This window comes from Apis mellifera, linkage group LG6, assembly GCF_003254395.2.
Source record: "Apis mellifera strain DH4 linkage group LG6, Amel_HAv3.1, whole genome shotgun sequence".
Lineage (NCBI taxonomy): Eukaryota > Metazoa > Arthropoda > Insecta > Hymenoptera > Apidae > Apis > Apis mellifera.
The window spans coordinates 15422147-15440614 of NC_037643.1; the positions used below are offsets into that span (position 1 = coordinate 15422147).

The 18468-nt window shown below is 29.0% G+C and overlaps 1 protein-coding gene across 4 annotated transcripts; it reads right to left on the reverse strand.

The window, feature by feature from the left end:
* Nucleotides 1-427: 427 nt before the first annotated feature.
* Nucleotides 428-18240, reverse strand: LOC725436 (dmX-like protein 2). 4 transcript variants are annotated; one of them, XM_026441559.1, is made up of 32 exons: nucleotides 17972-18240; nucleotides 17391-17588; nucleotides 17145-17298; nucleotides 16940-17020; nucleotides 16340-16549; nucleotides 16109-16244; nucleotides 15811-16008; nucleotides 15567-15745; nucleotides 15282-15494; nucleotides 15051-15204; nucleotides 10273-14924; nucleotides 9775-10089; nucleotides 9608-9709; nucleotides 9381-9521; nucleotides 9063-9296; nucleotides 8800-8937; nucleotides 8420-8652; nucleotides 8152-8333; nucleotides 7696-8062; nucleotides 7181-7414; nucleotides 6848-7100; nucleotides 6559-6760; nucleotides 6192-6459; nucleotides 5942-6115; nucleotides 5675-5773; nucleotides 4210-4296; nucleotides 2153-2213; nucleotides 1798-2006; nucleotides 1548-1692; nucleotides 1225-1442; nucleotides 1034-1117; nucleotides 428-968 (listed from the first exon to the last, which is right to left on the reverse strand). In XM_026441559.1, exons 1-32 carry the CDS (start codon nucleotides 18056-18058, stop codon nucleotides 852-854), a joined length of 10125 nt encoding a protein of 3374 aa, XP_026297344.1. In that variant the 5' UTR covers nucleotides 18059-18240; the 3' UTR covers nucleotides 428-851. The 4 variants fall into 4 exon arrangements, with proteins under 4 accessions (XP_026297344.1, XP_026297345.1, XP_026297346.1 ...); XM_026441560.1 differs by lacking the exon at nucleotides 16940-17020; XM_026441561.1 differs by lacking the exon at nucleotides 4210-4296.
* Nucleotides 18241-18468: the final 228 nt, after the last annotated feature.

Consider the following 18468-nt stretch of genomic DNA (forward strand, 5'->3'; position numbering starts at 1 on the left):
TTTTTTTCTTTCTCAGTTCTATATTTTTTTCTTTTATATTTTATATCGTATGTACACAAATGATACAATACGATAAATAATAAATGTTCTATTTCATCTATATTTTCATTATGTCAATTTACACATTTATCGAATAATACATTTAAATATTTCCTTATAAGAAAAAATCTCTAACAAAAATTTTATAATGTAAATACGGAACTAATAAATACGGAAACAATTATATCTTATAACAGAAAATTATATAATACTAAATTGCGAATGTAGAAAGAAGATAATATAAGTATATTTAATACTTATTATTTAATTAACTTTTGTTAATTTTTAACTTTATGTACTTTTAATACAGAAATATACATTATGTAAAGGAATAATAATTAATATGATATCCAAGTTGGAAAATCAATAAAGTATAACATGAGAATTACTTAAACGCGCATAAATATGTTTAATAATATTCGATGAAGTAACATAATACAGATAAAAATATTTAATTCTACTTACAATAAGAGAAACACAACATTTTAATAGTAAATAAATTTACATTTGAACGCGGAAAAAATATTTTCAGTGATTATTTTATCTTCTTAACAATTTGAATATATTCATATTTATAATATGAGTATAATAATTTTTCTCTTTTTTTTTCTTCTATATTGTTATATACTGATGTTTAAAGTTTATTATTTCATTGTATTCAACAATCAATCTCAAACAATTAAGAAAGAGTTAACAAGGAAAATATATAATTGTATATTTGGTAATTATACTAGTAGTAATTGTTTTATAGGCAAATGGGCTTATTGTTAAAATATTTTGCTAACAGAATGTTATTATGTTTTTAAATTACTTTAGTATAAAGTATGTACGACGCAATCGCGTTCTGGTAACTGACGAACTTTCATAGATCCATCTGCACCACATGAAAATAAACGACCAGCAGAATCGACGTGTAATTGTGTTACACCCTAAGAAAAAATCATAAATATTATTATTTATTATAACATACATTATTGAAATTAGGTTAACTTACTTGTCCAATATTTTTAAAGAAACTAGATCGCGGATGCTCTCCAGGAAAAGAATAAAGCAAAGAATGGACGGTTAAACCCCATATCTGATGGAAAATAATTAATATGAATTATTACATACTAAACATTAATATTTATTATTAATAAATATTATAAATATAAATATGTTATATTTTAATATTTAATACATTACCTTAATATCACCATCTCCTGCTCCACTCACAAAAAATTCTTCATGTGGGTCAAGAGCTAAACATTTGATAGCCGATTCATGGGCCTGAAAACGATGTCGCTGCTGTCGTTGTCGAACATCGAATATATTAATATCACCTTTCTTTCCACCGCTAATTAATAACTGATGTTGAGGTGCAAGTATTAAAGAGCTAGCTCCTTGTTCATGACACGTGAAACCTAATAAATAGAAAGATTAAGATAAATAAACATCGTACAATACAAAATTTATGATTATCGGAATGTTTCAAAAATATGTAAACAAAATAGCTTTGAATTACGCACCTTGAATTAAAGATTTATTTTGTGGAAGTAAAGTATCCCAAAGTGCAACATTACGTCCTTCAGAACCATGACCAGCAGTTGCTATTAAACTGCAAGCACCAAGGAAGACAAAATCGGCCGTCACCTTACTATGACATTGATAATTCTGGCGACAGAAACGGGACAAATTATTTTCATTTAATCTAATTTTTGTAATATATCTAAAGGTAAAAAAACTAATTAAATTATGATTAAAGATAAAAATTCTTACGAAAAATGGTCGTGCAGTTCCTTCTCTGCAAGCTACTTGAAATAAACTCAAATGTCCATCAGAATCTGCAACACCAAACTTATTTCCGTGCTGTGAGAAACGTACTCGTGTTACTTTGGCAAAAGTGCCTGGTGGTCTAGGAGTTGCTACTGCTGTTTGATGTCCCCATTCCCAAAGAGATACTGAACCATCTTGAGAACCAGTCAAGTCTGTTCATTTACATATTAGAGAATTATCATCCAGCTATATCAATAATAATTTAATTGTTTGAAATTTTATTAAAAAAGTTTGTTTACATATCGAATAGCTATATTCTGTTTGAAATTGTTCAAAATTTAGATAATATATTACTTACATAATGGTAAAAGTGGATGCGAGGAGATTCTTCTTATACCATCGATTTTATGCTTCAGGATCTGTAGAAATAAAATTTTGAATGTTGTTATGCATATAGAGATTATATAATTATTAATGAACAATTATTCACAAACAATACGTATGTTACAAATTTTCTTAGAAAAGAAAAAAAAAACTAACCTATATAATTCTATAAATTTTAGCGCACATATATTAGAAAATGAAAAAAAAAAAAAAATAAATAAATAGAGGGGCGTTCAATGCTAATATATGTATGTATAATACGTATACATATGCATGTATATGTATAAAACTTAATATTAAATAACTTAGTATTAATTAGTCTGATTCCTGGTTATATGTTTTATAAACGCATGCTATCAAGTTTTTTAATATTATTTTCTTTCGTTGCCAATTAAAAAGTTAAAATTTAAGATCGCTTTTTGGCGCTTTTAGATATATCGATAAATCAACGAAACAAAATGTATTGAGTTACACATAATAATAAAATATCCCTTATTTATTCTATACCTTTTTCCCTTTCAATGTGCTTGTTTAAAAAGCGTTCATCTATTGATCTAATCTAGGCTTGCTAAATAGGCTCGATATGTATTTTTTGGGTCCACTAGATTTCCAATTATTTTTTTATTTTTTGCTTTTGTATAATTTTCTATTTTTAACAAAAAAAGAGAAAAAAATTCTTACTGCAAATTTTTAAAACGAAAGCTAGCGAACCCATTTTGGAATTCGTAAAAGAATTCTTGATTCTTTTGTTCAAAGTGAATAATTAATTTGAAGGAAAGCATAATAACATAATAATTAGAGGCAACACTCAAGACAATGGCAATCAAAGGGCATCGATTTATCAATGAGATTTTTGTACATTCATTAGACATGCAGTGTTATGAAAAAAAAAAGAAAATTGAGAATCTGAATATTTTTATCGATCAGCTTAACTTATTTACAGTAAATTTACCAATATTATTTTGGTAACATAAAATATAATAAATTAATAATCGAGATTACTCTGCAGAAGTAAAATTTACTTTTTTTTAAAGACACTACAAATAAAGTGAATAAAGTGAAAATCGAATTAATGTATAGCAGTTATAATATACAGAAAACTTTTTCATTTACTGTAAAATAATTGATAATGATGATGACGATGATTGTGATGTTGGTGTTGGTGAAGATAGTGATGGTGGTGTAATGTTCATGGAAATGATGATGATGATGATGATGATGATGATCATAACGACAACGATCACGGCGATGATAACAACGATGACGATGACGACGAAAATGATAATAACGTAGATAAAAATTTAATAGCAACCATAGTAATAATAATAATAAATATTAATAAAAAAAAACACGATATTAAAAATATATGAAACGTAATATATCATATCTGTCATTTCATATTTATTTATATAACACTAAACGGTTGCTCATTCGTAAAATCTAGAAGCGATAATTTCATTAATTTTTAATAACACATTAGCTATAATAATACAATGTAACGTATTTGAAAATAATCGATTAATTTTTTTTTATCGCATTGAATAAATTATCTTTTTATCACTTGTCATGTAAATAATATTCTAAATTAGAATTTTTGAATTGAAAAAATAAATATATTGTATTTTCGTGACAACATTAAATATTAATTAAATTAATGATCAATTGTATCATGAAGGAAATTTTTCACATATATGTATAATTTTTACTTTAATTCTATGTTGCTAATTACTTTCTTAGATCTACAAACCATTAATACTTTCGTTATGTAATATAAAAGAAAATTATACTAAAGTCAATATATTATTAATGTTCATAATGCTTAGGATATTACGAAATAGAGCATTAATGATATATATATATAAAATAATAAAGAAAACGAAATAAAATAAAATAAAATACAATAGAATAAAATGAAATAAAAAAAAAAATAAAATAAAAAATTTAAAAAAATAAAAAAGGAAATTGGAATTAAAAATTGGTTCTAAGGATACTAGGATGTACAGGCTAGGGTCTGTTAGAAGTTAATCTCACCGGTTGCAACAAGTGTTTGCTCCTATCGGCAACAAATTGACAGAAACGCAGGTCGTGGGAGCCAGGGAAAGCAGGCATCCCCTTCATCTGAGCGAACGAACGAGCCACCAGGTCAGTAACGTCAGTCAGACGCAAACCAAGTTAGATGTTAGGCAAGCATTGAACAAGGAACATTGTTTCCGTCACCAGATGTGCTACTTTGACGCGACCCAATGCGTCGACTACTCGACACTCAACACATGTACGGCCATCAAGACTTTCTTCTTACAATCTCTTATTTTCCTTTTATTATTTTCCTTTAATTAATTTCGAACAATTCAATTTCAAATTTATATATTTTATTTGTCTTCTATATAATTCCTATTTTAACTTTTTCAAATTTTTTTCACGATAGGTGATTTTTCGTAAGAAAATAGCCTAAAAATAGCCGTGCTCGAACCGTGTGTTTTTCAAGAAAAGTGATTTGTAGTGTGCAAACTTGTTTACATATGCATGCAACAATAAGTTCCTTTGAATCTTTTAAAGAATAGGGAATAAGAAGTACTACTTATATATATATACCCATTATAGTTTCGACGCCTAAAATTACAACTTGAATCTATTTGGATTACACATTTCAAAATTCACACTCGATCAAAATTCAGATCAAATTAATAACTTTAATAAATTAATGTTAAAAATGTTAATATTATTTGTCAATAATGTTAAGGATATAAATAATATAATAATATTAAATTTATTCTCCTTTTCAGAGAATTTATAATGTTATTAGAAAGTATTAACAACATAAATTTATAAGTAAATGAATAGATTAAAATATTTAAACTTAATGTACGTTCATTAATAAATAATATAGTTGTTAAACATATTCATAAATTTAATCATTGATTTATAAAGAAAATAATGTTAAGAAAAATATAACAAATTAATTTTTCTTTAATCCCAAAAATATGCTACATTGAAAATATTAATAATTTGGCAACAGAATAAAAAGAAATGTAAAATTTTACTTTCAATTAGAAATTTGAATTTTCTATTTAATAAGTATTATTTAATAAGTTGCAAAGCACTTTTATAAGAATCATAGGTAAATGAAAAAAAAAAAATAAATAAATAAAATAAAATAAAAAATTAAATAAAAAAACAATAATAAAATAAATCATATGTTTAATTTTATCAAATTTAATGTTATATTACTTGTTATTTATATTATATAATTTTTTTAACCCAAATATTCCTGAAATATGTTTTTTCATTTCTTTCTTATTTTAATAACATATGAATATATACACATGAAAAAAAAAAAACATTGAATAATAATAGATCAGAAACATCTGGGTTAAATCCAAGGGATATAGCACATGTAAAATGTTTTAGAAGACAAACATATGACTGTACAGTGCTAGATATTTAAATATACGAGTTAGAGTTTCTATAATTAATTATAATCTTGAAAGAAACTTACCACACTTGCTCCTCTTCCACTTTGACTCGCGATGCCGGATTGAGGTTGAGGACTATTTGTTTGAGGACTTTGAGCGAGTAATGGTCTATCTGCTGCTGTCTATAATAATGTGCATATTAAAATTAGAATTATGTTACATATATTGTTATAGAAAAAAAGAAAAAAAAGAACAAATAGGGAAAATGAATAGAAGAGAAAGAATTCATATTACTATATGTGATTTTCATAATCAAAAAATATATATGTTTAATAACTAAACTAACTAACCTGAATAACTAAGAAACTAGTTGGTTGTACTGGTTCTGGCTCTGGTTGTTTGTTCAAATTTATAATATCGAATTCACATTCATCTTCTAACCAGGATGGAAGTTCGAGTAATAATGATATATTCATTTCTTGTACTTCTCGAGGAGTTGCCAAGGCCATTAAACCTGGATTTACCTAGATTATTATAATGATAAATAATTTTTATTCAATCAAATAATTTTTAAATAGAATATAAATATATTGATCAAACCTGATTTAGGCAAAAGGCACTAATGCTATCTTGTTCTTTGTGAATAATTCGAACAGGTTCTGGTAAACTGGTAGTTCCGCTATCGCTACCTTTATCATCTACAGTTCCACGATTTAAATTATCCATTGCCGTTTGATTGTTCTCCAAAATCGACGATAAAGATCTACGTTTGCCGAATACAGCTCGAATAAAAATGTCTTGTACTGGTTCTTGTCGAACTAAATAACACCATAATCGATTAGCAGGAGCCGCTGATGCCAAACGTGTACTAAATATAAAGAATAAAACATTCATAAATTATCATGTTTCAATTCAAACTGTTAATTCCAATATTAGATTTCTAAGTTTCTTGATTTACTAATCTTACTTGAAAGGAGTATTGCTTTTTTCAAGTAAAGATCGATATTTATGAATTGCTGGCTTTCCCGGGGTAGGCGTTGGATCTGGTGCACAACCAGGAATGTAATTAATTGGTGGCCCTCTGTTATCCAATTCTTCACGTAATGTTTCTTGCCATTGCGCTACGACAGCTAACGTTCCATGAATTAGAGGGCTGTTCACAGGTAATTCTAATGTAAAGAAAAAAGAAATAAATTAAATAATATATAAAATATTTTTCATTGATGATTCTATCAAATATCAAAATAAAAAAATACCTTGCATTTCTATACCAGCAACATTTAAAAACTCCTGAAGTTGTTGTTGCAATATTTTGACTATAGCTAATCTCATGACACACCAACTATATGAATTTGGATTTATATGTTCAATGTTATCCTTTGGTTTATTCTTTGGTTTTGAATTGGTGTCGAATACGTCTTCCTCGTCTTCAGAAGAATCTAAATCCGATACTGCGGAATCAGAAGAATCGTAATCGATTTCATCTGCATATTCTCTATCTATTTGTGGCTATTAAATAGATAAAAATTTCAATTGTTAAATTAAAATTAATATTGGGAAATAACTAATATTTATATTAAATAACTTACTTTCATTAAAAAGTACGATATCATGCTCATTTGAGGAGAAACAAATTGTTCTCTGTATGTGGGTTTATCTTCTTTCATATTTGGTTGTTGACCAGTAAATTGTCCCAATAATTTCATATTTAATTTTACACGTTGTTTAGTTAATGACGTCATAGTATTCCATACAGTTCCTGCAGTACTTTGTGCTTCATTTGTACTATCACTTCTTTCTATTGCACCTACTACTCCACTCGTCTAAATTAAATATAAATTATACATATATATTTAAAGAGTTACTATTATTTAAAATTATATTTTAATATTTTTGCTTAATTTCGTTTCTATAGAATATAAAGATTCATTTCTATAGAATTAAAGAAATTTACACAAATGATTTTTTATATGTTTTCAAATAGAAACTATAATAAAAATATTAATAATATTTAATAAATTATATAGAATTTAATTTATATAAAATACAAATATAATGTATAATAGCATAAAAAAGAAGAAAAAATAAATAAATGGAACTATACCTGACCGCTTGTGCTTGCGACACGCAATAATTTTTTGACTCCACCTCCAAATAAACAGGACCAAGTGTTGTTACCAAAATGTTGACCTACGAGTCTGTAAAGTATATGACTATCGCAACTCCACAATGCATAAACAAATAAGCTCATATAAGTTGCTACGAAAGCTTCGCAAAGAAGAATATTCAATTTTGGCGTATCTTCATCTTTTTCACGAGCTAACAATGCTCGCAAATTAGTTACACCTGGCCATTTAGAAGGAGATGTAGTAATGCATACACCATCATCCGTTGAATATCTCCGGTGAAATCGATTTGATGCTACTAAGTGTCCACCGGAAAATGTTTCTATTTCTGCAAATGCTGGAAAACTTTACAAAAAAAAAAAAAAAAAAGAAAATTTTATAATTAAATATAATTTTAAGATTTTCTTATGAATTTTATGATTTATTAAATTCACCTATCTGGTTGTTGATGTTTCGTAACAAAAGTATCAGAATCACAAAGTGATTGATAAATACAAGCACTTAAAGCCACCGCTAAATCCCTCATTATAAATACTTCGCAATAATGCGTACTTCTTGAAGGCATTGGTGGATTACGTAATTCAACCAATGTTTGTAACATATCATGAGCTAGAGACTGCAAAAAAAAATTTAATATCAGATTTATTGAAAAATTTGAAAATTTTTTTTTCTGCTTTTAATTTATCATTATATTATACTAACTTGCAAATGTCTGACAGGATCTGCTACAACAGTTTTATTGCATGCTACACTAGCACTTAGAAGAGGAAGAGTAGTTGGAAATGGAAGAGGACTGAGTAATTGTTGTTGAGTTTTTTCTTGCTGTAATTCTTGTAATAGAAGAACAAGTTCCATTCTTACAGATGCTAAACCACCACCAGATGCTCCATGCAAAGAGCAATAGGATAATAACGTTCGTAATAATGTTTCGTTTGCTGTAAATACATACAATATGATATGATATAATATATCATATTAGCCATGCATGTGATTTCACTAAAAATAACTTATACTTAATATAAGATTTTGATAAAAAAAACTTAGGTTTTAAAAATATATATATAAATACATTGACGAAATACCTTTTAACCATTTTTTTCTTTTAGCAGCTCGTTGTACTTTGGCTTCGAAATCCAATTTTTCAGCCATCAATATTTCATGTAAAGTTGGCTGTTCACCAGGCTTACATGGTTGTATATCATCCACCATACCCCCTTCGTCTGAAAATATAATTATTTTATCATTTTAAAAATATAAAAAATATAAAAAATATAAAACGAATTAAATTAATATTATCAAAAATTATGTAATATGTTATCAAAAGCTAATAAGCTTTTCTTCTTACATTCTGAGACATTGTTTGCATCTCCATCCGAACTAACGCTATAATTACAAAGTTGCCTAAGAGCATCTACTTCTCGTTCGAGCCATACATATAGTTGATATCGAAGTTGACCTCCATCTACTTCAAAACCCGTTGCTAATGTTGATAATTCTTCCATTAAAATTTTTAAACATGCTACAAATTTTAATTGTTGTGCCATAATATCCAATTGTCCTGATGATTTAATGAGTTTATCTGAAAAAGTTTAAAATATAAATATCACTAAATTATTTTGTTAAAAATAAATAAAAAAGTAAATAAATAAATTATGTTAGCTACCATCAATAGTTTCTTTTTTATCTAATTTCATACTTAAAGGCGGACTATCACCGTCATCGTTTTCAGCTTCATCATTATCATCCCAATTTAATACTAATTCATCCTCGGTTTGACGTGTTACAGGTTGAGACCAATCAAAATCTGAAATATTAGAAATAAGTTAGAAAAACTTTTTTTTCTTATCTATCTAAATGAAAAAAAAATTATAGAGAATTAAAAAATTTTACCTCCATCATCATTGGTTTTTTTTGCATTATCATCCCAACTAATAATTCCAGTATCTATTTGGAAATCTTGTGTTCTCGATTTACTTGGACTATTTAACAGACCTAAAAAATCCATGATATTCATAAATTTATATTAAAAAAAAATTGCAAAAGTATCAGTTACGTACTAGGAGAATCTTCGCAATTTGTTTCCATCACTTTATTAGGTAACTTAGATAAAACCTCAAGAGCAAGAGCAGGACATCCTGCCTTAAAATGTGCATGTGCTGTTGTGAAATACAGTTGTCTTTCCAAAGGTGTAATACTATCTTCTAAAGTTAATTGTTTGTCAGGTTGTGATTTTATATCTGTACCATAACTGAACCCAGATATGACTACCGAATGACCTTTTTTCTTATCTTGAGCAGTAGATGCAATATATTGTCTGATCAGTAATGGATGTGTTCGAAGATAAACATAAAAATTGAAAACATTTGGATTTGCTGAAATAAAAAAATAAACGATAACAATATAAATATAATGAATAATATTATAATAAATAATATTTTTAAAAAAAAATTAATATATCAATTATATTTGAATTTTTTACAAAAGAAGATAAATAGAAAGAATGAAAATAAAATAAACAAAAAAAATAAATAAGTTAATTTATTATATTTTATTACCTGTTGCACCTTCTGGTTTATCAGATTCATCATTATATTGTGGATGTAAAGTTCCAACATTTGTTATCAACAAAGTATTCAGTGATCCTGCATAATCTTTAAGAATCCAAAGAGCCATACTACGTAAAAATGGATCTGGATGAACTTTGTTAATATCTTGATTTTGTCCATCTTTATCACAACCTAAAATTTCTTCATAGAGCAATCTTCTCAAATTCGGAGAATTAGTATCATCATCATAAAGTCTAGCAATAACCATTGCTAATTGTATATCGTTCAATTTATTTAAACATACGTCGATAGCATCTTTGAGTGCATTTGCTAATAAGAAAAATGCTGCAGCATGTTCAAATCTTTGTTTACCAAGCAGAGCAAATGCATTTTTTAGGGCAGCTTTTCTCCAACGATCTTCTGTAAAATTATTTGCAAAGAAAGTTGTCATTCTTTCATCCCGTTTATTTCTAAACAATCCCCAAACGAGATTTTTCTTTTTCATAGCCAAATAATAGAGTGCGGAATCGAGAGGATCTTGTTTTTGTTGATATGCTGCTTTGGCAATTTTCTCAACACATCTTTTCAATATAGTGTTATTTCTGATCCACCAACCTATACCAAGTTCCTTTAAAATGCTCCATTTAGGTTGTCCTTTTGCATAAGAAGGTATTAAACCTAACAATTCTTCTTCAGATTCGGAATGAAATGCCCAAACAAGATTATTCGATGAAATACCTTGTTTTTGAAACTGCGCTCTTTGTGCTAATGGGAGACAACGAATCAAATAATTATAATGTTTCATGGCCAATAAAAATCGAAGGCCACAATCGTCCAATGAATCAGTTGAGACTGTTTCACCGTCAGGAATACCAGTCAAATTTTCTTTTGCAATTGCATTCTTTGCAGCATCTATTGCAAATCTTTCCGCAAAATCTACATTACAAGTGGAAACGGTATCAGCTAAAGCAAGCAAATGCATTTGATCGAGACTCGATAAACCAGGCAAATGAGTATGTGTTAATAACCGTGACAATAATCTTCCTTGCCTTGGTCCAAAATGAGATATTCCTTGTCTTTCCGGCACCGATGAACGCCTATCTTTTTGTCGTGAACAATCATAATCCTCTTCTAACATGTCATCTAATGACTCACCTTCGTCCAAATTACTATCAAATAATTCATTGTAATCTTGTTTGTCTTCAGTTTTGTGTTGAAGTGGTACGTTTGTTTCTTTGTCGGCGATCAATAAAGTCCAAAGAGGCAATGGAGATATTGAAGTTATCTCCGCATAATCTAACGTAAGTTCTTCCGGTATCTGTGTAGTTGAACCTCTTGGCTCTAGAGGCGATGTTGTACCTACGTAACTAACTGACATTGTTCTAGAACGCGACCATCCACCGCCACGTTGTTTCACTAAATTCTCATCATCAGCTCTTAAAGAACAAGAACTTCCTATGCATCGGACAAGATGTGCCAATATAGCTTTTACCCATCGAATTTTGCCAGAATTTAGCAATTCCATTAATTGTTTTGGATGATATTGAGGTAAAACAGGACAAGCGATTCTCGATGCCTCGAACAAACCATAATCCGGCATATAATCAAAACTTAAATTTTCATTTTGTATTCCACGTTTCTTTTTAGCGTCAAGCATTGTTAAATTAATACTGCTAACTCGAGAAAGATGAGGCATGGAAGATACATTTGCTAATCGTCTCTGTGACGTTTCATGCGCTAACGTTCGCAGATCCTCATCTCGTAAATTTCGACTAGCTTGAAATTCATCTGATTCTTGATGTTGTAAATTTGAATGAAAACAATCTTTTTTCGGATTTGGCTTCCATTGTGAGTAGACATGCATCTCCGAATCCATGCCAACCACTAAAATGCCATCCCTTACCCAAGATATTTGCATCGGCAACGGAGGTAGGCCATCTGCTGTGGTTAACTCGATTTTTCGTAATTTCATCCATCGAATTTCGTCGACGAATTGAGGTTGTGCCAATGACGAAGCTTTCCGTAATATCGGCCGGTTATTGCTTTGCGATTCCTTCATTGCTTTCATATTTGCTTGCGCAAGATCTGAACACACAGGCGTGAAGAGCATAATTTTCGATCCAACGGCAACGGTCAATATATGAGAACCATCTTCTTTGGACACCCAATCTAATTGAACTAAATGTTTCTGCGTAAGTGGACAAGTATTACCATTTTCTATGATCGATTTTCGCAATGATTGAAGCGTGCTGAATGATGGAACAGCCAATAAACCTGCATTTGGTTTCGCATTTTCCCCATTTTCTCCATTTCTCGATGATCTTACATCCTCGTGACTAAGCGTTTGCAAAACTTGAGTAAGCCTCTGTTTCTTTTGTAAAAATTTGCTATCATAAAGATAGCTTAAATCTAAATGCTGATCAACAGGAATTCTCGGTAAATGTATATTCTTTAAATGGATGGTATCTTCTAGAATCCATTCACTTCCACCAGTACTTTCACATTCGTATATAGCAACGCATAGATTTACGTATCGAGAGTCGGGGTCATTTTTAGTAGGACGTGTAAAAGATTTTCCATATTTATACGCACATGCGATACGTCCACTATATGCAGCACTTATATTTAATGGTTGTCCGGTAATGTCAATAGTTGATTCTTGATCTTTTCGTATCATTTCCCATTCGCACCATTCATAATGTAATTTGGTGTTCGATTGAGTTTTTGTCACTTTACATTTCCAAAAGCGTATAGTACTATCGCTACATGCTGTTACAACGATATATGGTGCAAAACAAGCAGGATAAATGGAAGAGCTGCTTAAATGTCCAGCTGCTGGTGCTGCATGTATTACTTCAACGCTATCTGGTAATGGTAATTCTTGAGTACATACTTTTGTAGTAGTAATGAGAACATGACTATTTTGAGGTCGCCTTTGCAAAAACATATCCAATTCACTTTGACTGTCACGGCGAGATTGACTTGGTCTTCGAGATCTTTTACCTTCCGGATGGTTATAACGTCCAGGTGTTCCCTCTTCATCTTCATCTTGTACTAAATGAGAATCCGGAACATACATCATCGATTCTGATAAACCAGTAGTCTCAGGTTGAGAGGCAATCACTAAACGCCACATATGTACTGTTGTACCTTGTTGTGTCCTCTCTAAAACTACTATGTAGAATGGTTCCTCGAAAATTGCAGATTGCTGTAAATCAACCATAGCGTCTAAAGTAGATTCCATTAAACCTAAATCATTTATCGATGTATCTATTCCTGTTTGTTTTTCGTCATTTCTATCTCCAGTAATTAGTTGTTCTTGAAATACATGTAAAAATTGTGTATTTTGCCAATCATGTGTAGCATCAGCAATAGCATCCAATTGTATAACGCAACCTGGTCTAGCTGTAGATTGTTGAGATACTATCTTTATCCTATCGTGGATTGATTGTCTTACACCATCATCTGATGACATGTCTGTTGAAAGACTTGCCATGGAATCCATCATTCTACTTCGTCTTTCGCTAATCGATACTTCTGCTAATAATGTTCTAGCATCAATAACAGCTTGATATACTCTTAAACATTCGCCATCACTAGCAACAAAACATGCACTTGGAGAATTTGATAAATTACCTAAGGTAGTACTTGGTAAAAGGGTTGGAATCCATGCTACATTACAGAATGCTGAGATTTCAGGGGAATTAATACGTGCTAATTCGGAAACTCCACCGCTTTTTGATAAAGGTCCAACTGTGTCTACGCGCCACAATATTAATTCACTACAAAAACCAGTAGATGAGATATCTTTTAAAGTTGTTTTACTAGAATCTGATTTATTAATAACATTTTCATTTGAATCAGCATTTCGACATTGAGATCCAGATTCTGGTATATTGTGATGCGATGTTGTTACTAATAAGGGCAATACTGGATGACAAGTAATATCGTTCACTCGAAATCGATGACCTGAAGCTCTTGACGCGTGCCCAATACTTAACACTTGTGAAAATTTTGTTTTATCAGCAAATGTTAACTGCCATAAATTTAAGGTTCCATTTGAATGCTTTGACACCATAGATACAATTGGACTTGGGTGAGTCAATAAATCATTAACCGTTTCTTGATTTGTTTTTCCACTTTCTAAATGACCGTCTTTTTCTTTTACAAGATTTTGATTTGGATCAGACGAATTTTCAATATTTTTTAAAAGTTCCTGGCCTGCTTTTGATGTTAATGTTGATTGTTCTTCATCTTGTTCAATTAAACTCGGTAATGGCGTCGCAATATCAGTAGTTTCGGTTGATGGTTTTGTGGACGATTTTGCTACTTCTCGTATATTTAATAATGGACCGCCAGTATTATGCGAATACATTGATACGCTATGACTCATTGTAGAAGCATCGCCAAGAGGAAATGCATTAGGTATTCGTGTAGAAAATGATATTTGTGCTTGTCGAAATGATCCTGGATGATACTCGTCTAACCATTCAATATGCCAAATTAAAAAACTTCCATCTATTGGATGGATTGAAAAAAGTAAATCTGGATTATGATGCCAATCGCGCAATAAGGTTTCTATTTTTGTATCTAAAGAATCTGGAGCATGATTTATTGAGGCCGTTACATCTGTCGCAATTGAATTAATGGATGTAGTATTGCTGTAAGAAAAAGAAAAAGAAGAAATTTGGAAGTTTCTCTTGCAAATCAGTGAGTTTTGATATAATAATATAATATTAAATACACATAATAGAAAAAATATTTTTGAATACTTAAGAATATTATACCTGAGACTTTGATGAGAATGTGCACTATGTGGTAAACTATGATGCGATGAAATTGTATGAGTTGTATGATGTTCGTCGCTACTATGATCTTCTTGACTCATCGATCGAATTGTACCACTCGTCTTTTGAATAGGTTGTAATCTTACTCCTTTTTCTATAATTATACGCAATTATTGAATTATTTGATATTTTTCTGAAATGTAAAATATATATTAAATATGGAAAACATACTGGATAAACCTTCTTCTTCAGAATCATGTTCCATATGATCTACATCTTGTTGATGCAATCCTTCTTCTTTTTCTACCACTTTACGAGTAAGTTCTTGTAAAATACTTTCTGCCTGCATTGTAAAATGCATTTCCTTATTATTTAACCAATGTAAAATAAAATTTGGTTCTCTTTCAGGATCACCTGTGATTAAGCTTGGTACTAATGGTATATCTGTAGTAGACAATAAATATTATTGACATGATTGTTAATCTAATATAATATAATTATATATAATCATCATACCAGTTTCTGCATTAATACTTGCTGCTAAATGAAAATGCATTCCTGGATAATGACTTGTCCCCTGATAATTATTGTGAAAATCATGAACTGAATATGTTGATGGTAAAGTTGGTAAAGTTGGTGCTGTATGACCTGCTTGATGTTGCTGTTTTGCATGGCGACGGATATGAAAGCAAGTCCTACAAAAAAGTATATGTTCCATTTTATGAATAAAATATAAATAAAACTTTAATATTTCACGCACTTCATATGTTTGAGCCGTTGCATGAATCGATGTTTATGCATGTTATGATGTCTATGTTTTCCATGATGACCATGTCTATCAGAACCTTCAAATTGACTCATATTTGCTAAGCCTTCTACTTCGGGAGGTATAGTTTCTGCCCATACTCGACAAATATTATCTCTACAAGATGTAACCAACATATTGGAAACAGATCCTCTAGAAAAAAATCAAATCCCATATTATTTCAACTGCAACAATTATTAATTAAACAATAATTAATATAATATAAATTAATGTAAAAAATTTTTTTACATACTTTGGCATATATTTACTAGTTTTACGCCAAGATAAATGTGTTACTGCACGAGGATGAGCAACATAAACAAAACTATAACTGTCATTACCCATAGACTGAGGAACATTTGTGTGATCTATATTTCTTGTAGAAAACACTAAATAATTTTAAATATATTTGTATTAGAATCATTGTTAACTTAATTTATAAAATTAAAATATTTTATTTTTATTATGCATATAAAAATCTTACATTGTTTGTTTTCAAACCATATTTTTACTAATCTATCATTAAATCCAGTTGTTGCAAATAATGTACCATCTGGACTAAAACTCATAAGATGTACTGGTGTAGCTGTACGACATTTCCAAACACAATTCCATGCTCCAGGTTCATTTCCACTATTAGAATCACCAGGAGCTGGACTTTCAGCATCTCCAATTGAAAAAGTAACTGTACCAGCTGAAAAAAATTGATTTTATTTTATTTATATGATTATATATGTTTATTTAATTTTGAAAAATACAAAATAAATAAATATATCAGATAATTTTTTTCTCTTTTAAATATTGGAATATAAGAAAAATGATATTTTAAAGCTTTTTATTATATTATAGCATGAAGGTGTAACAGCATCAAGCTAGAGTGTTTAGAATATATTGGATTGCAAAAAGCAATTTTTTTTTAAATTATTGTGTATAAAAGAGCAAAGTGATAAATTTTAATTTTAGAATATATATTTAAAATATGATGCTATTTGTTAAACAATTTTTGCAAAATCAAAGCTTGAAAATTAAATTCAAACATTATTTTTCACATCTGTATATATTTTTCCTAAATAACAAAACTCACGGTCTTGTAGAATATTTGAAGTATTTTCTTCATGACCAGTTATAATATTTTCTTGAGGCCGTAATATACTTATCTTCATCACTATACATAATTTTATTATTGTGATAAAACACAAAAATACATCATATACAATCAATAAACGAAATTAGAAAAACTACTAATAATTATTAAATATAAATTAAATAAAATTAAAAAAAAGACTTACTATGTTCTTCTTGAAATGGGGTTATATTTTGATGCCACAATTGTAAAAGTTCTCCTCCAGTTAATAATCTTGTTCCTTCTAAATTCCATGATAATGAACTAATATTTGATTCAGTTGTCAGACTACCAGTTTGAACCCATCTATATTCTAACTGCTATAAGTTATATAAAAAAATTAATATATAAAATAATAAAATATGTAAGGATAATTATTAAAATTAAATGTGATAAAATAAAAAATACATACATGAGAGCATGTACTATGAATAAGAGGAGTAGGCTCAAAAATGCAAACTTGATTTTCATAAGCTGCAGCTATTTTTCCTGTGTCAGTACTGCAATCCAAACAACTGATTCTTATGTAGTTATGTACAGCTCCAGGTATTATTTGAACTCGTTCGAAATTACTGGCCAAAATTACTATATTACAACCAGCTGCATATGCCTGCAACAATTCATTCCTTTATAGTATAATTAAAGAAAGTTCATAAATATTCAATAATAATATTGATAATTATATTGCACATAAAATCATTTGTATAAAAATATATTTGATTTTATATGAAAATAATAAAAATTCTATAATTATATTCATAATCATTAACAATTAAAATTATATAACAAATTAATAATAATTTAATACAAAGTATATTAATTTAATTACATATAAACTTGAAAATTTGAAAATGTTTCACAAATTTTTTTACAGAATATAAAATATATTGAACGATATGAACATAAAATATTATAATCACATATGTTAATAAGTGATTAATATCAGGACCGGATTAATAATGAAAAAAGTCAATTAAGTCAAAAATTACTTACAGTAAAGGAAATCCCTTCGACAGAACCTACAGCGTAGCACCGATCACCTGCATTGCAAGCTCCACTTAATATTTGATGACAATTCATTTTTTCAATCAAATATTAGATCATCCTTTGTTAAATTGATTTTTTTATTGGATAAATTGATTTTGCTAACTTTGGCTAACCGTTTTTAAGAAATTTTTGTAAGCTACAACGTCAAAATGCTATCCGAAAGTGACATCACACGGCAGTATCTCGCTCGATTAGCAGCCATCTTTAAATGGATTTTCTCAATACGATGCAACATTTAAGTATACTTGAGACTTATTACGTGTGAATGTGTGTGTATATATATGTGTATATATGTGTTTCATATACATGTACGTATATATTATTATTTGTCATCTAATCATAAAGTATCAATAGAAGAATTTAAAATATTTAATTTTATACTATTAATTTTATATTATTAGATTTCAATATTATTAGTTTATGCTTGAATAATATATTCAACA

Coding starts and splice junctions, on each gene's coding strand:
- LOC725436 (XM_026441559.1), bottom strand. CDS start 18,058: ATGAATTGTCATCAAATATTAAGTGGAGCTTGCAATGCAGGTGATCGG. Junction 17,299..17,390: donor TTCATAGTACATGCTCTCAT/GTATGTATTTTT, acceptor TATAACTTATAG/CAGTTAGAATATAGATGGGT. Junction 15,205..15,281: donor TGAAGAAGAAGGTTTATCCA/GTATGTTTTCCA, acceptor GTATAATTATAG/AAAAAGGAGTAAGATTACAA.